This window comes from Felis catus, chromosome A3, assembly GCF_018350175.1.
Source record: "Felis catus isolate Fca126 chromosome A3, F.catus_Fca126_mat1.0, whole genome shotgun sequence".
Lineage (NCBI taxonomy): Eukaryota > Metazoa > Chordata > Mammalia > Carnivora > Felidae > Felis > Felis catus.
Window position 1 is genome coordinate 58,807,463 of NC_058370.1, and position 25,676 is coordinate 58,833,138.

At 41.6% G+C, this 25,676-nt stretch overlaps 1 protein-coding gene across 3 annotated transcripts in view; it reads left to right on the forward strand.

Moving 5' to 3' along the window:
* Positions 1-746: 746 nt before the first annotated feature.
* Positions 747-25,676, forward strand: part of RNF149 (ring finger protein 149) — a 35,663-nt gene continuing 10,733 nt past the window's right edge. For 2 of the 3 annotated variants that reach the window (XM_023251568.2, XR_002741102.2), the window contains exons 1-6: positions 756-1,377; positions 12,629-12,879; positions 13,815-13,883; positions 19,545-19,627; positions 21,784-21,880; positions 25,203-25,401. In XM_023251568.2, the coding sequence (XP_023107336.1) occupies positions 921-1,377; positions 12,629-12,879; positions 13,815-13,883; positions 19,545-19,627; positions 21,784-21,880; positions 25,203-25,401 (1,156 nt within the window). In that variant the 5' untranslated portion in view covers positions 756-920. Of the gene's footprint in view, positions 1,378-12,628; positions 12,880-13,814; positions 13,884-19,544; positions 19,628-21,783; positions 21,881-25,202; positions 25,402-25,676 lie in introns of all 3 variants that reach the window. The other variant, XR_002741103.2, reaches the window with a different exon arrangement.

Genomic DNA, 25,676 nt, shown 5'->3' on the forward strand with positions numbered 1-25,676 from the left:
CATAATAGAAAAGGCTGTTGTGAGCACAATGCTTGAGAGAAGCTACAGGGTATCAATCAGCATTAAATAATTGGCCACCAAACGTATCTGGAAAATATGTGCAGCTTGGTTCCAGACAAGCAAGGCCTCCGCCAAGTGCCTTCCACGGAAATTCATTCATTCATTCATTCATTCATTCATTTATAATGTTTATTTATTTTTGAGAGAGACAGAGACAGAATGCGAGTGGGTTAGGGGCAGACAAGAGAGGAAGACAGAATCCGAAGCAGGCTCCAGGGTCTGAGCTGTCAGCACAGAGCCGCACGCAGGGCTCGAACCCACGAGCTGGAGATCATGACCTGAGCCGAAGTCGGAGGCTCAACCGACTGAGCCACCCAGGCGCCCCTCCACTGTAAATTCTTCATAAACATTCGCTGGACGACTCTACACAACCGCGCTCCCATGCCCCCCGGGCCCGCACGCCGAGGAGCTTCCCTTTTCTCCGACGGCTACTTCCCCTGGCTTCGGGGGCCCTCGAGGTCCTGTTACACAAGCTCGGCGTCTGGCCACCGGGCCCCCCCAGTGGCGCAAGCCGGCGAGTGGGTTGCCAGCACCCGTCCCGGCGTCACTGGACCGCCTAACTGCCAGAACCAGACAAGCCCAAGGCACTGAGAGGGTCTGACTCAAGCCAGCACGCGCTGCTCCCCCGCCGGGGGAGGGCTCCCCGGCGGGGAGGGGCCAGGAAAAGCCCCGCCCCACGCCCCGTTCCGCCAGGTGCGCGTGCGCCGCGGCCCCGCCCGCCCCCCGGCCTGGTTCTGCGCTGCTCGGCTGAGAGCGTCTTTTCCTCGCTCTCTGGCGGCTTGCACGCGCCCTCCTTCCGGACCTCGGGAGTCGCGCAGCTCCCGGCCCGGTCTCCTCCCCGACTGCCTGGCTGCGGGGCCATGGCGTGGCGGCGGCGGCCCGAGGCCGGCGTCGGGGTCCGCGGCGCGCTGGCGCTGCTGGCGCTGGCTGTGTGCGCGCCCGGGGCCCGGGGGCGGGCGTTCGAGTGGTATTCGGCCGTGGTGAGCACCGAGTACGTCGACCCGTACACGAACCGCACCGTATGGAGCGTCTCGGAGAGCGGCCGCTTCGGCGACAGCTCGCCCAAGGAGGGCGCGCAGGGCCTGGTGGGCGTCCCGCGCGCGGCGGATCGCGACCCCGAGGGCTGCGCGCCAGATACCCGCTTCCTCGTGCCCGCGCCCGGCGGCCGTGGAGCCGCGCCCTGGGTCGCCCTGGTGGCGCGCGGTGGCTGCACCTTCAAGGACAAGGTGCTGGTGGCTGCACGGAGGAACGCCTCGGCCGTGGTCCTCTACAACGAGGAGAGCCACGGGAACCTCACCGTGCCCATGTCCCACGCGGGTAAGCCGAGGTCGGGGGGCGCGGGGAAGTGGCGGGGGGAACTCTGCAGCCTAGTCATGGCCCGCGGCCCTCTCGTCCTCGGCCTTGACCCCCGCCTCCCAGGGGCAAGCAGCGAAGGGGCCGGGAGCGCGACTCTGATGGCCTCTGGCCGTTGTGAACTACGGGGGAAGCTCTAGGTTTGCGCCCTGTGACCCCCCCCCCCCCCCCACCCCGGGACGCTGTAGGAAGTTAGACGGGCCTCCAGACAAAATCAGATCTTCGCCTTGGGCCCTTCAAGTGAAGGGAGGTGCCATCTGGAGGAGGGCAGTGGGGAGAGAGAAGGAAATTAAAACCCACCGAAAGAGGATTGTGGTGGAAGGTCTCATGATTGCTAATCATGGGTCCCTTTCCATTCTTCGTTACCCAGAGTCAGGTGGGGTGAGAATTGAAGCTCTTTCCTAGCGCGCTCCAAGGTCTGGCAGCCCCTTCACCAACGTAAAGTGGTGATTGGTGGCACTCTGTTTTCTCCACTTTAATAAAGCGTGTCCGAATATTCTAAACTTTCGAATCAGAAAATCTGGATTTAAGTTCAGGTATGCTTTCTCGCTCTCTACATTAAGGTTAATACTGGCGCGACTGCCAGTTAGGTTCCTTGAGTCTTGAGTTCAGATGAAAGTTTTCAAGTTGTGTACATTCAGTAAAAGATCTTGCTCTTTGCCAGGCAGTACTTCCCACACACCTATTCCCCTCAACAGGTTCTATCTTCAAGCAGTGATGACAGTTTAAAAGTCTTATTTTGCAAGAAGACGTCCTCAGAACTGAATTCCGAGTCCCATAGGAGCAGTACACAGCAGAGTGGACATATTTCTGTTATGACTTCTAAGATCATGACTCTTGACTTACTGTGATTAAAGTCTTTTTTAAAGTTGCTGCTGTTGCAAGTCAGACATCCTTTTTCCTGTACTTTTGTTTTTCATTCTGCTTTTTTTGTTTTTAATGTTTTATTTTATATTTGAGAGAGACAGACAGCGAGCAGGGGAGGGGCAGAGAGACAGAGACAGAATCTGAATCAGGCTCCAGGCTCTGAGCTGTTAGCACAGGGCTTAAACTCACGAGCAATTGAGATCATGACCTGAACCAAAGTCAGCCTCTTAACTGACTGAGCCACCCAGCCGCCCCTTTGTTTTGATTTCTTAAAGGCAAGTTAGAACTTAACTAGAATGAGGACAGAAAAGTGACTTTGGATTTGGCCTATTTTAGCAGTGATGGGAATGGAAATCAGCTGAGAGGTGAGAAAATGGAAACTGTTAGAACAACTCTTCCAAGAAGTTTGACTGGGACGGCTCAGGAGGTGCTGAGAAATGGGCAGAAACTATAGGGCAAGTGAGGGTAGGGTGAACAATGGTAAGCCATGTTTGATATTGGATGGAAGTGATGTATCCAGGATAGAGAAGAGGTAACCACTCATGTGGTGGCAATGGGTGAGGCACCACCTTTGGTGCAATTATTACAGTGATTACAAGTCTACCTAATTGTTGTACCCAAGTCATGTTTCCATAAGACTACCATGAAAAGCCCTATCAGACTTCACAGAGCATTCCTGATACATCCTATTGATGGTTTTTCCCAATTTTAGTAGTTCTGTCAAAAAGGTTAGTGTGTCAGGATTCTGATTCTGGGTCCTTGCAATCTCTTTTGAGTCTACAACATCTTCATTTGGACCTTTTCTTCCTTCCTTCCTTCCTTCCTTCCTTCCTTCCTTCCTTCCTTCCTTCCTTCCTTCCTTCCTTCCTTCCTTCCATGTTTAGTTATTTTTGAGAGAAAGCAGGGGAGGGTCAGAGACTCCCAAGTGGGCTTCACACTGTCAGCACAGAGCCTGACATGGGACTTGAACCCACAAACTGTGAGATCATGCCCTGAGCCAAAACCAAGCATCAGACACGCAACCAAATGAGCCACCCAGGTACCCCAGGACTTTTTCTCTTCAGTGGCAGGCTCATCAGCTACAATTTTCTAAATTTGTTTACTGCATTTTTTGATAATGACATTAATATTTTTCCAGGCTAATAGCACTTGCTTTAAAAATAGTTCAGCCGCCTTGCTTGCTTATACTAGTGACACAAAATTTGTCCAGGCCCAGAAAAACACCACATTGATGTTTATTTGAAATCCTTTTCTTGTTTCTATTCCCATTATCAGTGTCCATTCAATCCCTTTTCTGTGACAGTAATTGTTTGAGAAAAAAGACAAAAGTAACAGCTTTAGCAATTTTTTTTGAATGTGTGAAAGTACCCAGTGTGTAGGTACTGTGCTCAGTGCTCTTCATTCAGTGTGGCTCACTTAATCCTCCTGACAGCTTTTTGGGATAGGTACTTTAACCCCTTTTCACAGATGAGGAAACTGGCCCAAGGTAACAGGGTGATCTGTATATATAGCCAGATCTTTCTTTGTTGTGGGAGAGGGTTTCCTGTGCATTATGGGATGTTCAGGGTTTCTGGCCTCTACCTACTAGATTCCAGTAGTAGTGTCCTGTTGTGACAACTGAAAATGTCTCCAGATGATACCAAATGTCTGAGGGGAGAAATGATGACGGAATCATCCAACATTTGAGCCACTGACTTAAAGGGAGATTAATTTGGTAGCATTGTGACCAGGGCATTAGACAGGAAAATCTTCAGAGACTCTTGTCAGACTTTTGGGCTAGTCTAAGTAGAAATACAGTTGACCCTCGAACAACACAAGGCTTAGAGGTGCCAGCCTCCCATGCAGTTGAAAATCTGCGTATAACTTTTGACTTCCCCAAAACTTAACCAGTAATAGCCTCCTGTTGACTGGACACTTTATCAATAACATAAACAGTCAATTAACATATGTTTTGGATGTTATATGCCTTGTATACCGGATTCTTACAATGCAGTAAGCTAGAAGGAGGAAAATGTTATTAAAATCCTAAGGGAAAATACATTTACAGTACTGTACTATATTTATTGGAAACATTCCTTGCATAAGTTGATCTACACAGTTCAAACCTGTGTTGTTCAAAGGGTCATCTGTATAAGGGCCAATATTATAGTGGTGACCAAAGGAATGGAAAGGAGTGACCTTCATACAACTTGGCCCAACTGGGGACAAGGGTACAAATGTATCATGACTTTTTGAGAATGGAGTAGTATTAAGAATGGAAAGAATGGAATTAACTCAGAAGACAAAGTGGCTTTGACATACTTGAATTTGAAATGTCACACAGAACCTTGAATGCAGCTCAAGTTTAGGTTTCTTGCATTTTGTCAGGATGTGGCTAGAGACAGTAAAAACCGCGGATTTCAATGGTTTGGGTGTTCCTGTGTAGCACTGTTGTCCTACAGAATAGGTAGAGGTGGCTGCTTGTAAAATTAAATCGTGATAGTCTTTTCCCAAATCTCAAGGAGAATTTCACCAGTTTTTGTTTGTTTTTTTTTTTAAACCTGTTGCTTGACTCTACTAAATCCAGTATAAGATATTTTGTGCTCAAATCAGTTTTTTACTGTGGTTCTAAAAAAAAAAAAAAATCATCAAGATAATATTCTATCAGAACAACTATAAGGACTGTTTAATCCCCTGTTAATTAATCTTAATTTCCTTTACTTTAGCAGACAGGATAATGAGGAGCCACTTTGGGCCAACTATTGTGCTTGCTCAGGGATAGAAATGCATAAGACACATGCCTACCTTTGAGGACTTTGGGGCATGGTAAGAGCGATAAACAGCTTTCTAGATAATATGGTTTGGACCTTGATGGAATTATATGCTTAGGAAACAAAGAAAGGACATGTAAAGCAGGTATTGCAAGGGTAACTAGAAGTCATTTTGACTAAGGTGAGTAAAAATTGGTGCAGGTCAAATCATTAAAACAAAAGCTTTTATAGAGTGTTGGCCTTAGTGTAGTTATTGTCAGTTAATAAATGGGATGATCTTGGGGATGCCTGACTGGCTCAGTCGGTAGAGCATGTGACTCTTGATCTTGGGGTAGTGAGTTTGAGCCCCATGTTGAGTGTAGAGATTACTTAAATAATCTTTAAGTAATAAATAGGATGACCCTTTAGCTGAAATCTTGACCTTTTAAAAATAGATTCATTCATTCATTCTGCATACAGTTCACATTCTGTTAACAGGTGTTTACTGAGTGCCAAGTACTGTCAAGGCTTCGAGCTATGTTTGAGGAAGGGGCCAGAGTTGGGATGGAGGGAGATGACAAAGATGTAGAAGCCCCTAGCGTCAAGGAAGATGTGCATTTTGCATTTGCAGAATATGGTAAATAGTTTTTTATAAATAATAAATTTTTGATGATGTTTAATGCTATACTCAAATGATCCAAAAATTTGGATTTGAATTAATGTATTTTGGTGCTGTAGGAAGACAGAAATGGCACCTCACAGGCACATAGAAGGTGGGATTAGCTGAGACAGTTCCCAGAAAGATTGAATTTTGAAGGACACGTTGATGGAGAAGGGTGTCTCTGGGTGTGTGTGGTAGGTGGGGTTGGACTATAGGACATTGTTGGTGGCAGGAATAGAATTGTAAAATGCTGATTTCCTGAGATAAAGTAATGCATTTAGGAACGCTGCAAAGAGGTGGATAGTATATTCAACAAATACGAAATATTTTTGAGCAAGTCGAATTATCCAAAATGTAATTTTAAATTCCAAGGAAAGAATCAACATTTGTTTTTGTGTCCTGCCAACACTTCCTAACCAACCATAAAAACATTTCTGTTTTGTGTAATAACTTCAAATTTCAGAAACATTTGCATTCATATTTGGTGTCCTGCTCCTCCTGCAAAGCAGTCCATAGTATTCTCCTTATTGGGGCATTTCAACTATATAGAAGGAAAGCCAATATTTGCATACAGAAACTCTTCTATAGGTCATCACTGTGTGATGCTGGGCTACAAAAACTAATAAATAAGAACAGGTAGTACTCGTCTAGTGAGAGAGAGAAACCTGTAAAGAAATTGTGGTGGGTGTATAAAAAGCTGTGTCTAAGAGGCACTGATGCATTGCAGCCACAAAGGGGTAGGTGGTTCTGAGCAGCCTTGAGTTGAGCTTGTGCTGAATCAGAGATGTGACCAGGAGTTTCCTAGGTTGGGAGCAGAAGGTGGAGAGAGTATGGAAGTTATTAGAAAAAAAAAAAAAGGACCTGAAACGTCCTGGGTTTCTTTTGCTGGAACTCTAAAATGTGTTTTTTTGATGCCTGAATCAGTTTTCTACAACAGAAATCTAATCCATCACTTTAAATATTTCAGTAGTTCCCACCTCTATTATAATTTCCTTTGGGAGACAAAATGGTACACTAGACTCACATGTAAACTCTAGAATTTTGAACCCACTATTTTTTTTTTAAGGTTTGTTTATTTATTTTGAGAGAGAGAGCAAGCACAAGCCGGGGAGAGGCAGAGAGGTAGGAAGAGAGAGAATCCCAAACAGGCTCCGCACTGTCTGCACTGACAGCACAGAGTTCACTGTGGGGCTGGAACTCATGAACCTTGAGAACATGACCTGAGCTGTAATCGAGAGTCAGATGCTTAACTGACTGAGCCACTCAGGCACCCCTGAACCCACTATTTCCCAAGATAGGATTTTTTGTTTTTGACCAAGTGGTAAGAGGAACATAGAAATTTGAAAGGAAACGGAAACATATGCAATTTTATTTTTGGCACAGAAGAGTTTTATATTATAGATAGTTTGGCTTGCTAAAGAGTACTGTGTTTGGTATTTACTATTTGACAGGTGTTTGGTATTTACTATTTGATCATGTTCTCTGTACACAGACCTTGTGCTAAGTAAGACAAAAATAAAACTGCCTTCAAGGAGTTTCCCTGTAATGGTGTGAGGTATAGATTCTTTGGGGAAGGAGGGGGATTGCACCAGGTGACATTTTTTTACATAAGCATGATTGGTAGCAGTGTTAAGGTCTAGGGAAGAAAAATCTTGAGAGCTTTCTCTCCCCGGTCCCAAGTCTTTGAGCATCTGTGCATCCTGTGAAGAAACAGAGGTGTTCAGTTTAGAAATAAGCCATGACTTGCTCTTTTGTGCCACTAAGGCTCTCTAGGATTGGCCTAGGGAGGAGGCAGTGCATCAGGAGGTAAGGGCAGGGCCGAATAAGGTGCCTGTGCCTGGCAGCCCTTGGGGTCATGCATTTTCACTGAGCTGCCCTGCTTCCAGTTCATCCCCAAAAAATGTCCCAGAAAAGTAAATCATGGGATAGAATGAATCTTCATTCTGAGTTTTATTAATTTAAAGTTGTTCCCAGAAGCAATCTTGCTGCTATAATTAGCATAGCAAATGGTTTAGCTGTCATCCTAGACACTTTTTTTTTTTAATGATTTCTTTTAACCCAGTGAACTGTTTTAGTTTCCTAGGTAAAAATTTTCAAGTAGATATTACAAGTGTTTTCAGTTCAGGTTATCCTTCTGATAATTGTTGTGTGTTAATAGCCCCTCCCTTTGAAAATTTTGGTGTCCTTGGTGCCTGGGTGGCTCAGTGGGTTGGGCGTCCAGCTCTTGATTTCGGCTCAGGTCATGAGCTCACAATTCATGAGTTCAAGTCCTGTGTCAGGCTCTGTGCTAACAGTGCAGAGCCTGCTTAAGATTCTCTCTCTCCTTCTCTCTCTGTCCTTTCCCTGCTCATGCATGTGCCCTCTCTCTCAAAATAAATAAACTTAAAAAAAAAAATTTGGTGTTCGAGAACCTCTCTAATCTCAATTCATCTTCCACCTCTCATTCATTCATTTCGTTCATTTATTCAACAAATATTTATTAAACACTTTCTATGTGCCAGGTTCTATGTGAGGCACTGGGGATAGGAGATCAACAGGATAACCTTTACATATGCAGTAGTTGCCCCCCCCCCCACCCTTATCCATGGTCTCAGCTTCCATGGTTTCAGTTACCCACAGTCAACCTTGATCTGAAAGTAGATGATTCTCCTGACCTATGCTCAGAAGGTTAGTAAGTAGCCTAATGTTAGGTCATCATGTCCACGTCACTCACCTCCCTTCATCTTATCATGTGGGCATTTTACTTCATCACAAGAAGGGTGAGTACAGTATAAGATATTTTAAGAGAGACCACATTCATATAACTTTTTTGGCAGTATAATTGTACTTTATTATTAGTTGTTCATGTCTTACTGTGCCTAATTTATAAATTAAATTTTACCTTAAGTTTGTGTAGGAAAAAAGCATAGTATATATAGAATTTGGTGCTATCTGTGGTTTCAGACATCCACTGGGGGTCTTGGGATATATCGCTCATGAATAAGGGGGAGACCACTATATTTTTATCATTAACCAAATAGGACCAGTCACCATCCCAAATAGGTTTTTATGGTGATTTCACAGCCTAGAAATCCCCCCTTCATTGTCTTGGTAAACCTTGCCTGTCCTTCAAGATGTAGTTCAAGTGTCCTCCCAGGGAAAGAGTTCTGTCCCACCTCAGACAAAATTATCACTTCATTTCTGTAGCTCTTTGTATTCTACTTTCATATTAAATAAGCAACAGTCAAAAATAGAAAAATTCTCATTCTCATTTTATAGCTGAATAAATTCTCTCAGGGTAGATTCTCCAGACCTAGACAGTGGATAACAGTGAGATTTGAACCCAGCCTGTGAGGCTCTGAAGGCTGGGTCCCCCATGAGGAGAGGGTAGGGCAGACTTACTATGTGGGAGCTGGGTCTTCAGACCCAAGGATTGGCTTTTCCAGGTGGTGTATGACATTGAGCAGCTCTCAAGATTTCAGAACCCTCATCTGTAAAATGGTAATTTGACCTCTTTCTGCTGCATGTGAGATATAAATATGAAAGTGCTCCAAAGTTATTTTCCCCAGTTAACACAAAGAGCATTATGTCTGTACCAGAAGTTTTATGTGGCTGTAACCGTAGCATAGAAACAGTTTTGTTTTCTGTATAAAACTTTTTAACTGAAATAGGTACGTAGGGTTCATTAAACTGTTCTTTCTACTTGAGTCCATACTTGAAATTTTCCACCGAAGGGGGTTTATGAAAAAGGCTTTCCGCTTATAAGGTGCCATGTAATTACAAGTGGTATTACTATCATAATAATTGTTTCTGTAGTTGTCTTTCTCAGCTTTAGATGTTTGCTTTCCTGAAGGCAGGAAGTGCCTTCCCCCTTAGCGTGTCTCCCCAGTGATGACATGACAGACTGTGTGAGTGTGGAGACCAGAACAGTTCTTGTTAAGTGACACTTTGAGGCCTGGGTCAGAGGATCGGCCTCCAGGCCAGAGCCACCTTAGAAGGGTGCCCTTCTGGTGTTTCAGTAACTAAATCCTGTTGGCAGCGGCGGGGCCACAGTGGATTTGCTACAGATTCAGTTTCTCTGCAAAAGAATTGCGTTATAAATCAGTTTCGAACCGATGCCAGAGAACATTCTTTGTGTGTATTTTTAAAATTAGTTTTGAATAGGTAATATGTGCACATGATACAGAATCTTTACTGTGTCCACCTCTTTCCCTACAGACATAGTCAGGGTCCCTAGACTCTGGGTCACATTCCAGAGGCAGTCTAAATTGATACGACATCTAGATCTTTCGTCCACATAGTTTGACATTTTGCTTTTTTCCCCTTTTGTCGTGTTGAGTCCTATCAGTGCTAACAGTTGCCGCCTCAGTCTGCACACATATCCTGTATGTATTTATATAGGATTTATATAACTCTCTTCCTATTGAGGACGTTTAGATTGTGATACCATAAACTTAGAGAAAACAAATTTGACAACAAATATCTTTATAGATAGTTCCTGTATACATATACAAATAAGATCCCCCCTGCAGTGTGCAGGTGTGCAGATTTGTGCTCACTCTTGACAATATAGAGGATCAAAACTTTTTGATCTTTGCCAATCATATAGACGCAGATGGTCCCCAACTTACCATGGTTTGATTTACGATTTTTTGACTTTATGATGGCACGAAAGCAATACACATTGAGTGGAAACCATACTTCAAATTTTGAATTTGGATTTTTTCCGGGGCTGGTGATGTGCCCTACAGTACTTTCTTGTGATGCTGGGCAGTGGCAGCAGCCCCAGCTCCTCCTACACCACACAATCACGAAGGTCGACAACTGATACAACCATTCTGCACGCAGACCACCCTTCTGTTCAGTTTTGGTACTGTACTCAATAAATGACATCAGATAGCACTTTCTTACAAGCTTAATGTTAGAGGATTTTGCCCAACCTTAGGCTCTTGTAAGGTAGGCTTGGTTGAGTGTGATGTTCAATAAGGAATATTAAATGCATTTTCTGCTTAGGATATTTTCAACCTATGATAGGTTTTGAGGATGTAAACCCATCATAAGTTGAAGATCTGTTTAATGTTTTCATCTGTACCCTGACTTAATGTGTTTAAAACCCATTTGTTGGGGAGGACCACAGAGGCATTCAGGTTTTCTATTTAGGGTGATGGTTGCACAATTTTGGTGAATACACTCAAAACCACTGAATTGTGCACTTTAAAGAGGTGAATTTTGTGGCGTGTGAATTCTGTTCTCGCCAAAGCTGCTATGTAAAAAAAAGGTATTCATCTTTTCTGCAAACTGACTTCCTTTGTTTTTTTGTTGCTCTTTCTCTTCCAGGAAACTGTTTTCAGTCTTTGTTGTGTTATATGCCTTTTTTCCCCTTGATGACCATTTGCTCTTTTGATCTTGATTCCTTGATTTTGCTCTTTTCTAGCCACATGGAAAATTTTCATGTTTATATTTCCTCTTTTTTATATATTTAAATCTTTGATTTAGTTGGGACTTATTTTGCCATAAGTTGTGAGAAAGGGATGTAGCTTTTTTTCTCTCAGATAATACCCAATTTTCCCTATACTATTTTTTAAAAAGTAATCCATTTTACCCCAGTGATTTAAAATAACATTTTTATCATATACTGAGGGTTTTTTTAATATATTAGAGTCTAATTTCTGGACTTTTGATTCTGCCCTGTTATTCTGGTTGTTTCCTGTGCTGCTACTACACTGTTTTAATTACTTTCATTATAAAGGTTTAGTCTGGGTTTTATTGTTTAAAAAGTTTTCCCAGTCAAAAAAAATATTTTTGCCCGATCATTCTTGATTGTTTTCCCCTAATGAACTTCAGAAACAGCACTTAAGGATTTAAGAATACTTAAATCTTGAGGGGGCCTCAAGGGGCACCTGGGTGGCTCAGTCAGTTAAGCGTCCAATTCAGCTCAGGTCATGATAGTTTGTGAGTTTGAACCCCACATCGAGTTCTGCGCTGGTATCACAGAGCCTGCTTGGAATTCATTCCCCCCCCCCCCCCGCCTCTCTCTCCCTCCCTCCCTCCCTCCCTCCCTCTCTCTCTCTCTCTCTCTCTCTCTCTCTGCCTCCCGTGTTCATGTACATACACACACACTCTCTCTGTCAACAATAAACATTAAAAAAAAAATTAAGAATACTACTGATATTTTATGGTTATTATATTAATCTATAGATGGAATTCACCCATCTTTACCCATTCTTTCCTGTTATCATTATTATTATTATTGTATTATGTCTGCTCATGTCTTCGGACCAATGTTAAATAATAGTGATTACAGTAGAAATTCTCAGATGCCTCCTTGTGTTTAATAGGCATGCTTTGGGCATCATGTATTAATGTTCATAAGTGAAATTAGTCTGTATGGTTCTTTTGGTTTCACTCCCATGTTTGGTTTTATTCTCTAGAAATAATTTCTAAACTTCCTTTTTAATTTTTTTAATCTGTGGAACAATTTTAGTACTATTGGTTTTACTTAAAGATTTGGTGGTAGAATTCACCTGTGAAATTGAATGGTGCTCTTAACTTTTGGGGGTAGTTTTTAGAGACTTATTCTACTTCCTTATTTTTTTTTCAAGTTTATTTATTTTGATAGAGAGTGTGCCTGTGAGCATGAGCGGGGGAGGGGAGAAAGAGAACTCTAAGCAGGCCCCATGCTGTTAGCACAGAGCCTGACTGGGGCTCAGTCTCATGAACTCGTGAGATCATGACCTAAGCCAAGATCTAGAGTTGGACGTTTAACTGACTGAGCCACCCAGGTGCCTTAAGACTTATTTTACTTCTAATGTAATCAGTCTGTTTTCTCTTTTGGGACCAGTTTTCCTTGAAAATCAAACATTTTTGGAAGTTTTGGGATGGTTATATGTGGACAGACTGTAGTATTCTATTTCTCTTAACCTTTTTCTGTGTCTTATTTTGTGTTCTTCATATTGACTTTTTTTGTTCTTTCCTCCAGGAACAGGAAATATAGTGGTCATTATGGTTAGCTACCCAAAAGGAAGAGAAATTATGGATCTGGTGCAGAAAGGCATTGCAGTCAAAATGACCATAGGAGTTGGCACCCGTCATGTGCAGGAGTTCATCAGTGGTCAGTCTGTGGTATTTGTGGCCATTGCCTTTATCACCATGATGATTATCTCGTTAGCCTGGCTGATATTTTACTATATACAGCGTTTCCTATACACTGGCTCACAGTTTGGAAGTCAGGTAATTATGGATAATTCTTTTTAACTTTGCTTTTTAAAAGATACCTCATAAATATTTCTCATATATATTGTCTTTAAGTTATATTTGAGGTTTTTTTTTTTTTTGGACCATATTCTTAATTTCATTTTCACTCATACTGTTTAATTACTACACAACTTTTTGAAAATAACTTTTTAATTAGAATATATTAAATTTTCTGTTCTGTAGGATATTAAATACCTTTAAATGGGGTCACTTTTTGCATATTTTGCTCCTGCAGATACCCTCTTTGCCTTTTTCAGACATAAAGGGGTAATAAATAGGCCTGAGGTAGAGTGGACCTGGTTCTGTGTTTAAAATAAAAGAACACTGGGCCTGAAGGCCAGGAGCAGAGTGGGAAGGCCTTCCCGGCTTCCATTGTGGGGCAACTTTCAAGGCAGTTTTTCTGCAGAGAGACAGTGTCTCTGTCACAACAAAGAGGAGGGCAGTAAAAGAAGAGCCAGAGGCTTCCAAAGACAGGCCTTTGAATTTCATGCTTATCCTGTTGTCTTGAAAAGCCACCCTCTCTGGCTTTGGTAGTCGTCTGGCATCTGGTAGTTGTGTCTGGGTCATCTGGCACCTGCTACATAGGAAGCCGCCTTCATTTTAGGGACAGACGTTAATATATTGATGAATATGTGGGGCCCCCATCCTCAGCTTACTCCTCTCTTGCCAACATTTAAACGTGAGAATTGGTTTCTTCCCCAGACATGGAGTTGAAAATCAGTATTCTTGATCAAACATCTCTTTAAGTTATATATGGCTATTTTATACATTAGGATGTAAATATTAGTTTTTGTTATTTTCATTGTAGTCATTCAACTTTGTTTTTTAAATGAAGCTTTTTCTATAAGCTTATGTAAATTTTTGAAAATAGTGACTTAAAATTTTTAATGATGATATTTTTCCTACCTAAGAGTCATAGAAAAGAAGCTAAGAAAATTATTGGCCAACTTCCACTTCATACTGTAAAGCATGGAGAAAAGGTAATATTTTCATGAGGTTTTTTTTGTTTGCTTCTTTTAAAGTATGTATCTGTTTATATGTCTAAGTAAAACTTTCCATTCTGTTAAACTCACCTTGACCATGTGGAGTTTTGGCTGGTTTGAGTTAGAACTAAGTTGCATACGTGTTTCATTTTGGAGAAGGGTTGGCAGAAATACTCCTTTGCACATGTGAAGAGCCTTCCAGACCTGTGCCATCAGATAGGGTAGCCTTTAGTCATATATAGCTATTATAATTTAAAAGAATGAAATTGAACTTACAATTCAATTCCTGAGTCACACTAACTACATTCCAAATACTCAAATGGCCCCATTGGCTGGTTGCTACCATACTGGATAGGACCGGTATGTTCATTTGCTAAGAAAGTTCTTCCTGTTGGTCAGTCACAGATGACTCTTAAGGAACCTAAAGAACTTCAAGTCCCGTTAGACCATAGACCTTTGATAGTTTAAATTCATTTCTGTTAAATCTGAGGCTGTGTATCCATTCTCTCTGATTCCCTTAATTGCAGGGAAAAAATACTGGGATTTGTGGAGAGGGGGAGAACAGATGTACTTAAAACTACTTTTTAAAAAAAGAAAACATTTTGACATGGCCAACATGAGACTGATGAAAAGGTCAAAATCATACCAGAGTTTTAAAGCATTTTTGGAATAGGACAGATCCTAATCTAGAACCTCAGATTCTTAGAGGATTGATTCTTTAAAAGGAAAACAGTTGCTAATGAAGTAGTATTTACTTTTTTATTTGTCTGTCTTCTGTGCTGTAAAGTGTGGATAACCATGTTGACTTGTTGGTTGACTTGGTTGGTTCCGTTGTTTTTTGTTTTTGTCTTTGTTTTTGTTTTTATCATTTTTTAAAATTTTATTTTTTTAATTTACATCCAAATTAGTTAGCATATAGTGCAACAGTGATTTCAGGAATAGATTCCTTAATGCCCCTTACCCATTTAGCCCATCCCCCCTCCCACAACTCCTCTAGTAACCCTCTGTTTTTTCTCCATATTTAAGAGTCTCATGTCTTGTCCCCCTCCCTGTTTTTATATTATTTTTGCTTCCCTTCCCTTGTGTTCATCTGTTCTGCGTCTTAAAGTCCTCATATGAGTGAAGTCATATGATATTTGTCTTTCTCTGACTAATTTCACTTAGCATAATACCCTCCAGTTCCATCCACTTGGTTGCAAGTGGCAAGATTTCATTCTTTTTGATTGCCGAGTAATGCTTCATTGTATATAGATACCACTTCTTCTTTATCCATTCATCCATCGATGGACATTTGGGCTCTTTCCATACTTGGGCTATTGTTGATAGTACTGCTATAAACATTGGGGTGCAAGTGCCCCCTTCGAAACAGCATCCCTGTATCCCTTGGATAAATACCTAGTAGTGCAATTGCTGGGTCGTAGGGTAGTTCTATTTTTAATTTTTTGAGGATCCTCCATACTGTTTTCCAGACTGGCTGCACCAGTTTGCATTCCCACCATCCGTGCAAAAGAGATCCTCTTTCTCCGCATCCTCGCCAACATCTGTTGTTGCATGAGTTGTTAATGTTAGCCATTCTGACAGGTGGGAGGTGGCATCCAGTTGTGGTTTTGATTTGTATTTCCCTGATGATGAGTGATGTGGAGCATTTTTTCATGTGTTGGTTGGCCATCTGGATGTCTTCTTTGGAGAAGTGTCTATTCGTGTCTTTTGCCCATTTCTTCACTGGATTATTTGTTTTTTGGGTGTTGAGTTTGATAAGTTCTTTATAGATTTTGGATACGAACCCTTTATCTGATATGTCGTTTGCAAATATCTTGTCCTATTCTGTCAGTTGCCTTTTAGTTTTGCTGATTGTTTCCTTTGCTGTGCAGAAGCTTTTTATTTTGATGAGGTCCCTGTAGTTCATTTTTGCAGTTGTTTCCCTTGCCTTTGGGGACGTGTTAAGTAAGAAGTTGCTGTGGCCAAGATCAAAGAGGTTTTTGCCTGCTTTCTCCTCAAGGATTTTGATGGCTTCCTGTCTTACATGGAGGTCTTTCATCCATTTTGAGTTTGTTTTTGTGTATGGTGTAAGAAAGTGGTCCAGGTTCATTGTTCTGCATGTCACTGTCCAGTTTTCCCAGCATCACTTGCTGAAGAGACTGTCTTTATTCCATTGGATAGTTTTGCCTGCTTTGTCAAAGATTAGTTGGCCATACATTTGTGGGTCCATTTCTGGGTTCTCTGTTGTGTTCCATTGATCTGAGTGTTTTTGTGCCATGTTTTTGTTTTTAAAGGTTTATTCATTTTTCAGAGATAAAGAAACAGAGCGTGAGTGGGGGAGGGGCAGAGAAAGAGGGAGACACAGAGTCCTAAGCAGGCTTCAGACTCCGAGCTATAAGCACAGGGCCCTGTGCTGGGCTCAAACTCACAGACCATGACCTGAGCTGAGGTCAGACTCTCTGAGCCATCCAAGTGCTCCCCCCCCCTTTTTTTTTTCTTTTTTCTTACATCTCACCAAATTGTTGAGACTTCACTTATTCCACTCTCTCTTCCCCCTTCAAAAATAACCATACTTATTGTATGTATCTCTTCTGACCAACTTAAAGGTTTAAAACAAATAATACTCATTAGAGGCTCCTGGCTGCCTTAGTCAGTGCAGCATGAGACTTTTGATCTTAGGGTTGTAGAGTCAAGCCCCACCCTGGATGTAGAGATTACTTAAAAATAAAATCTTTAGAAGAAGAAGGAGGGGGAGGGGGAGGGGGAAAGGAAGGAGGGCGAGGAAAACATAATACTCATTAAATATAGGCCTTTGATTTTTTTTTTAACTTTGGCTTCTGATATTAATGGGTTATTTAGAATATTAATATGGAGATACTCTTGGAATTACATCGTTGGCTGCCATTCTTTCCTTCATGCCTTAAACAGAACTAACAGTTGAATTTTAATAGTTTGTGCAGGGTACTGGTTTCTTCCCATGCAAATGTGTACTGAACAGAAAAAGTAAAAAATAAATAATAGAAGTTTCTCATGTCACAGCTTAGGTTTAGCACCTGATGTACAGATCACTGAGGGTCCTTGGGGAGAGAGTCTCCAGTGAAAGCCTGTGACAAACTGTACCTGCATTAGATGTGGCCTGTTACTTGAGTAGCATGTAGTTTTATGTTCCCCTGAGAAAATGTCTTTTACTCCATAGCAGGAAGTCTCAGTCTATAAAATATGAGAAAACAGAGGCTTATATGTATAATATGCTGAATTGAATCTTTGAGAACATAAGTAAATTGATATCCTCTTCCTATACAGAGCATATTTTAAATAGAACATTTTTGAAAATATGATTCCACTGTTTTTGAAAGTTGTCAAAGTAGGGGCGCCTGGGTGGCTCAGTCAGTTGAGCGTCTGACTTAGGCTCAGGTCATGATCTCACCGTTCATGGGTTTGAGCTCCGTATCAGGCCCTGTGCTGACAGCTCATAGCCTGGAGCCTGCTTCAGATTGTGTCTCCCCCTCTCTCTGCCCCTTCCCTGCTTATGCTCCGTCTCTCAAAAATGAATGTTAAAAAAAAAAAATTTTTTTTTAAGTTGTCAAAATAATGGTTAAAAAAGGATCTCTAGGGGCACCTGGGTGGCTCAGTCGGTTGAGCGTCTGACTTGGGCTCAGGTCATGATCTCATAGCTTGTGAGTTCAAGCCCCATGTCAGGCTCTGTGCTGACAGCTCGAAGCCTGGAGCCTGCTTTGGATTCTGTGTCTCCCTCTCTCTCTGCCCCTAACCCACTCGCATTCTGTCTCTGTCTCTCTCAAAAATAAACAAACTTAAAAAAAAAAAAAAAGGGATCCCTAAATGGCCTGTGAGGTACATAAATGGGTTTTCTTTCTTTCTTACTTTCTTTTTTTCTTTTTGTTTTTTTGTTAAGTTTTATTTCTTTAATCTGTACACCCCAAATGGGGCTCAGACTCACCACCCTGAGGCCGAAGAGTCGCATGCTTCTTCGACTGAGCCAGCCAGGCACCACATACATAGATTTTCTGATGATTCTGATTGAACTTGTACTGAAAAGTGTGTTTTCTTAAATCTACATCATGTCCAGTTCTAGAGACAGGTTTGTTTTCTAGTTTTTCTTTTCTTATGGGTGCATTCACAGTAATGTGTAAGCTGGCAAACCATTAGGGGCTTTAAAAATTATTTCCTCATGGGGCACTTGGCTAGCCCAGTCAGTTGGCTAAGTGTCTGACTCTTGATTTTGGCTCAGGTCATGATCCCAATGTTCGTAAGATTGAGCCCCACATTGGGCTCTACACTGACAGCATGAAGCCTGCTCGGGATTCTTTCTCCCTCTTTCCTCTGCCCTTTCCTTGTGCACATGCTCTCTTCTCTCTCATAAAATAAATAAATACACTTAAAATAAATTATTTCATTACTTTTGCATGGCATATGATAAAACAAGTGATAATATTTACTTTAGTGGTACCATACCATTTTAAATGTTAAGAAATTTTCATATAATCTTTGATAATAATAATCAGTTTTTACTGCTTGCTTGCTAGCAAGTGATACACATGGCTCAGTGTATTTTTAAATAATTACATAAGGACAGGGTAGCCATGTTCCCATACAATCCACTTGCTAAAGTTGCAGCTACATGCAGACACTGGTTGTAATTTCTGAATCTATCCCGGAACCAAAGAGAGTCTCATTGGCCTGTCTTGGGTCAGATGACCACTCTGGCCATGCCTGCTTTGGTTGATTAGTTGAGGCCAGGTGGTTTAATATGGGGGGTACCCTGAGAAACGGGGGGAAAGCTGATACCACCAAAAAGGTCTGTGATTCATAGATTCTTAGAAGTGGAAATTTTGTCACAAGACTTTTCCTCTCCAGCACATTTTATTTCTTTTTGCCTTTGTTAATTTGATGGATGAAGAACAGTAATTGAGGGGTGCTTGGGTGGCTCAGTCAATTAAGCGTCTGACTTTGGTTCAGGTCATGATCTAATGGTTCATGAGTTCAAGCCCCATGTCAGGCTCTGTGCTGACAGCTCAGAGCCTGGAACCTACTTCGGATTCTGTGTCTCCCTCTCTCTCTCTGCCCCTCCCCTGCTCACACTCTGCCTCTCTCTCTCTCAAAAATAAATAAACACAAAAAAAAATTAAAAAGAAAAAAAAAAGAAAAACAGTAATTGACTTTAATCTGTGATTCTTTTATCATTAGTGAGGTGAACATTTTCAGATATTTAGCCATTTGTGTTTCTCATTTACAAGTTGAAACCATGTTCTTTAGCAAATTCTAGTGAATTTTTGTTAGTTTTTAATGATTCTAGAAATGAGTATCTTATTGGATTTTAATCCTCTTTATAAGTTTTACATTTGAAAAATAACTTACCATTGTAAAGCAAGCATGTGCATTTATTTCCATAACCCTTAAAACGTGAACGTTAAAGACACATGAACACTCCCCTAGTAGCTAAAAACTGTTGGTGTCTGATTAGGTAGACAATGACATTTTTTCCTTTTCAGGCAGCTTCTGTAAAAAATCTCTGGACAGTGGGGGAAAGATTGTGTTTAGTTTCCGGCTGCACCCCTGTAGTATAGAATTGGTCATTGTTTTAGCCAGGACGTGGTGAGTTTTACTAAGCATAGACCGTGTAGCAAGGATGCAGTGAACTCTTTTCTTTCCTCTTTACAGGGAGTCGACGTTGATGCAGAAAACTGTGCAGTGTGTATTGAGAATTTTAAAGTGAAGGATGTTATCAGAATTCTGCCATGCAAGTACGTCCTTGTTACTTCCTGAGACGCTGCAAACTACCCACTATGTTTCAGGTTTCCGACAAAAGTGTTAACGTGTTTTTTTATGATGTAAGGATCTTGCTATCATGTGATGATCTTGTGATCGTCTCATCTTTTAGGAAGGAAGCTGGAGCCTTCGAGGCTCCTGGATTTGGATTATATTGCCTTCAAATTGCTTAGGACGCTTCAGGTCCTAAGACAGACCCATTATGTATCTTTGATTGGCTTCTAGTCTAAAGCAGGGCTTCATTAGGAACCTGGGAATCCCATCCCACATTTAGCCATGCAAGATATGCTGTGTCGGAGTAAGGAGACTGAAGCATGACTGGTGAAGGACCCCAAGGGGAGCGGCCAGGAATAGTTAGCAGAGAGTCGATCGGGGAGGGCAGCGGTCTGCTATTATTTGCACGCTGGGGTGTAGGGCTTTAGGTAGGTTCTGCCAAATAAATATTTCTTGCTTTAGGTATACTAGGGGCTTTGCTTTAGCAATGGGAAGTCAAGCTTTCCTTTTTTATTTTTTTTTAATTAAATAATGGGATACTTTATTGATAACCATTTAGAAGAATGGCTGTTACCAGAAAGATGTACAAAATGACAATATACTTTAGAGTCTGATCGGTTTTAATTATACTTCTCACCTATTGGAGAAATAGGTCAGAAGTTAATATGTAATTATGGTTTGCTTTGTGTTTACAAAGTACTTCAGTATTTATATATAAGTACTCTATAGTAGATTAAGTTCTCAGTAATTCTGTAGAGAAAACAAATAAATATCAGAATAACAAAAGTTTCCAGAATAAAGATTGCTAACTTCAGTTTGCAGGCTTTTATATGAGGTTGGTGTGGTGGGCACTTAATGTATTGGGTCAGTATGTCCTGTAGAAAGTTATTAAAATCAGAAAGGATTTTTACCATAGGATGCTTTAGGGCCAGTCTTTCTGACTTAAAAATAATGCTTGGGATACAGCACAAGTGAGCGGCCTGAGGCTCACTTCCTTTGTGACACCAGATCTGTCCTGATAGCTGAGCTGGGTTTCATACTTGACCCTCACAAGCAGACATGTTGCATGTGCACATTTCCTGGTCTCCTGATCTGGGGTTTTTACTTGTTTCTCCCCATTTTCTCCCATGCTTTATTTAACAGATTTCGCAGTAAAGCCAACATGTTTCCTTTGTGTTTCTGTAAAAATCATTCCATTGGGTCAGTCAGCTTCAGTTTCAATTTGAGGATGGAAAGGACAGAAGACAAGCTGGGCTAGACTGTATTCTGTAATTAAGTTCTTTTATCTTTAACTGCGCTGTCAGACTTCTGTATGAAGAAGAGGTCTTCAAACAACAGCATTAATAGTGATAACAGTTGCTCAGTATTTTCTGTGCCCAGCACGGTTATAAGCACACTGCATGTCGGCTGCTGAGAACAGCCTGGGGTGTAGATACAGAGAGGTTGAACAGCTGGTTCAGACTGCCAGCATCACGTCACATAGTGGTCACTGGAGCCATGGGTACTGTACCCATTCTCCTGACTCTGTATCTTCACCATGTATAGAAGGCAGATTCACCAGGTAGGAGGCAAAGGGAGCCAACTAAGACAAATCAGTAAAAGAAAATACGTAGGCAGTTTTTCTTTTTTTCTCTTTTTGATTCTGAAAGTGATCATTTTAGAAAAACATGGAGTATACAAAAACACGGTTAAGACCGAAATTAAGTGCTTTCTTTTAAGCCTACAATCTAAGACGATCTGTTTATATTTTGCTGTATTTCCGTTTGATTCATTTCATGAACTTCTATAAGATACTCTGAGTTCAGGATAAGCTTTTTGCTGTTGGTTTACTTATGCCACATTTATTCCCAAAAGGCTTTTAAGTAAGTTACAGGGGCACATAAAAATATAGCCTAGCATGAAGCAAAAATAAACCGTGCTGTTTTTGTGGAGTGAAGGGAAAATTTCCCTGTAAGTTCCAGATTCTGTTTAACATGGGAAATAGAATAGATAATGACATAGAATAAGTGAATAGACTAGAATGTTGATTTGAAGTTGTTTAACTTGTTCTGAGAAGGTGAGTTAGTAGAATGTGTTGTTTCCTTAATAAGATATAAACATTTATTTTAAAACATTAACACATACTTAATTTTTTTAGGCATATTTTTCATAGAATATGCATTGACCCATGGCTTTTGGATCACCGCACGTGTCCAATGTGTAAACTTGATGTCATCAAAGCCCTGGGATATTGGGTTTGTTACATTTTTGTTTATATTCAATCTCTGCCCCGGTTCTTCCTGAGTGATGCGATTTCATTACTGACCAGAGGCAAGAGGAACGGATTAAGTGCTCCTTCTAACATGTTTGTGGTTCTCTGAAGAAATTTTCCTCGTGATTAAAAATGCATTTTTAAGACATCCCAAAAAATTAATGAACTGCTACCTTTGCGGTTATAGACTAATACGGCCAGATGCTTCCCCCCAGAGAGTTTGTAATTGCTTAGAGCAATGAGCTTTGGTATGCTGCCCTGCAGAATATATATATGCTCATCAGTGTCATATAAACAAGAATTGTAAAGTTTGAAATGAAAGGAGCCTCCTACATTTTCTGGCTCAAGGCACACATGTTACATATGAGGAAACTGAAGCCAACACTCCTTGACACAAGGCCTCAGATTCCTGGCTTTCGAAACCAAATCCTGCTGGGGAAATTGGTCCCGTGTGGAATTTGCTCTGTCAGTTTGTGGTACTCAGGTGGTCATAGGACCTTCCTCAGAAAACAGAGACATGAGGGCAGAGTGAAAGGGGGTGCTTCATCGTAGCCAGCCATGTGCTGAGGGCCTTATGTACATTATTACATGCAGTCCTCAAGGCCGCTCTAAGAGGTAAGTACTATTTCTCTAATTAGGAACTTGAGCTTAGAGAAGCCAAGTAGCTTGCTTAGGTCACACAGCTAGTTACTGGGGAATCAGCTTTCAGACACCAGCTTGCTTAATTCTTGGGTGTAAGCTTTTAACCAGTAGTCCCACCCAAAAGGGGAGACATAGGGGGAAAAAAACCAGATTTCTCTAGATTGCTGTATTTTTAATTATTTTTAGAGTCTTCGTATAATGTATTGTCTTAAAATATTCTTGACTGTTAAACAGTAAATAATTTTGAAATACTGATCTCTGGAAGAAGTCATTTAAGTATCAAATAAACTTCTTGTATTGCTAAACATTTTTTTTTTTAGAAAACTTTATAGTGTTTATGGTAGAGCTAGAGACCACAAGGAGGTTTTTCATGCACCTTACAGCCATAATAGTCCTCGAGGTACCCTGTCATCTTCTAGCTTAGTGCGCCTTAGAAAGATAGTTGAGAGCCTGCTGCCTTAATTACTACTGTAATTTTATGTGAATTATATTTTTCACTGTGAGTCCCAGAATGCCCTCACCATAGGTACACAGAAAGAGTGGGCGGGGGGGGGGGGGGAGGGTTGGTCAGCATTCAAGACCTGTCTTATTGAAAGAAAACTTCACCCGCTTTAATGTCTAGAAATTTTGTCTTTCCTCTAGAATTTCTATAGTTTATAGTTTTTAATAATGATGGCCCTACTTAGCAGGGCATAACATGCTTTCTTAGTGAACTTGAAAGTTAGTGAACTGAGCCTGTAGCTCAGACAAGAGAGTGCACTTTCCTAGGATTTTAACCAATACAATACAGGGAGCTTGACAGATGTTTTTCTTGGCAAAGGTTTCCTTTTTCCTCTTTTCCTTCCTGTCTGGCCCCATACTGTCAGTGCAGAGCCCGGCACGGGGCTCATCCTCACAAACCATGAGATCATGACCCGAGCCAAAATCGAGTCAGGTGCTCAACCGGGTGAGCCATCAGGTGCCCCCTAAAAGTTTTTATAAAGATATTTCGCTAAACTTAGCACTGAGACTTTAATCGTTGTGAGTTTTGTTTTGGGAAATATATCTACGTATGTATATTTGTTAAAATGTTAATTTCAGAAAGCTTGAGTATGTCCTCAGAAAGTAATTTTTTTTTGAAGAACAGAAACCTATAGTAAGAGATTAACTTGTCTTGCCCTTAGTTTTTACTTTTTGGATGAATGTGCCATTTTCTTTAAACCCTGTGGCCCGTCCTGCATTGGGTTTCGTAGGTATGACACTCTCATATGGTAATGACTGGTAAGAGAGCTGCTGTCAGTCCTTCACATGGACTTGGGAGGTAGTCCTTTCATTTGCAGTTGTAACCTCCTGGATGGGCCATTTGTCACTCTTGTTTTCATTCATTCAGCAAGCATGTATCAAAGGAGCACTCTTTCAGGTGCTAGATCGAAACTTGGGGAGACAAAGACAAGTGAGACGCAGCCCTTCTGCCTGCCTGTGGGCTCTTGGGGATTTCACTTTCTGGACTTTGGGGGCCAGGGGACACACCCGTGCACAGTGCAGCAGAGGATGTATGTTTGAAGTGCTGAGGAGCATGGAGGAAGGAGGAATTTACTCCACCAGGTGGAGTGGGGAGATAAGAAGGTGGTATTTTAAGAGGGGAGTCTGAGCCTGGTGTTAAAGAGTTTGTCTGACCGATCACTATATTGCAGATAGGGGTATGACCGTGTGGGCTTTGAGACTGGCAGGTAGTCCAGTTTGTCAGGCACTTCAGTAACTATCTGGGAAAACAGATAAGGGTGGGCTGGGTGGGAGTTTGGACTTTCTAGCAACTCAGTAGGATTCGTGTATTGCTGTGTCGGGAGTCTCAGTTACCAGTGAGGAGGAGTCTGTGTGCTGTGTTGTTCAGGAGGGCGGTTCTAGAACCCTGTGGAGTGGCAGTGGGAGCAGCGTGCCAGCCGTGCCCTTGACCCCGAGAGCCCAGTGAGGGAGGTGCAACAAACACCATGTTCTCACGTAAAGCCCAGGCTCACAGTAAACCCAAAAGCCACCGCTCATATACCAGGTGACCTAGTGGTTTCCTCTCTCACAACATGGCCTGACTCTGGTATTAATCAGAAAGGTATCAGGATTAGCCTCCATGTAAGACCGGGCTGTCACTTTCACGGTCCTGTTCTTTAAAGCAGTGCACGGGAGAGTTGAAGGTAGACTGAGAGCCAATAGACACTGTCCTCAGGGAGCCACAACTGATTGTTTTTAAGTGAACTAAATGCAGTCTGAAGCCCTCTGTTTTCAGATACTGTGTTCTTCCCCCAAACCCTGGTGCCTGCGGTAAGACAGTACGACAGTTAGAGGCAGTAATCTGAGCTCACGGCCACAGCCAGGCTGATTCACACCCTCTGTCCAGGAAGCAGGGAAAATGCATCTGTGACAAAGCTTCACTTACTGTCAATAAAGAATTTAAAGGTGGCATTGCTTACGTCAAGGTGGGAAATGGTTTTTAAAATAAATACCGTTTAGGTCTTAGCTGCTTATTGAGAAGTAATTAATTTTCTGATGTTGCTAAATAAAGAAGACATTAATGTTCTTGCCTGATTCTGTGTATAAAAATATTCCGTATGGATTATGCCTAATCATTAGGAGATGATAGATAAGCTTTGAATGTGTTACCCAGACAAGGTATTTTCTTTTCTTCTCTCAAGGGAGAGGTGGAGGATGTGCAGGAGATGCCCGCTCCAGAATCTACCCCTGGGAGTGTTTTGGCTGCAAATTTGAGTATTACTCTACAAGAGGAGGACAGAAGCGAGGGGAACAATTTACCGTCCTCTTCCACTAGTGAGTCTGCACTGCAGTGTGATGCCGGCTTTAAAGAAGATGCAGGTGAAGACACAGCCTTACTAGGTAAGTGCCTTCCAGGTTATAAAACAATGTTGCTAGCAGTTAGGGAACAAAATGAAAAATACATAAAATGCAGAAAAACATAAAGGAAAAATAGAAACTGTGATCCCACACCTGGAAATACCATTTTAACATTTTGATAAATACCTTTCCAGATGTTTTTCTGTGTTTAATCACATATCATTTATGTGCTGTTAGGTAGCCTGTTTTTCTCTTAATGTGTGCAGCTCTTTTCTGTATCAATAGGTGCATGATTCTGTGTGGCTGTGTAGTATTAC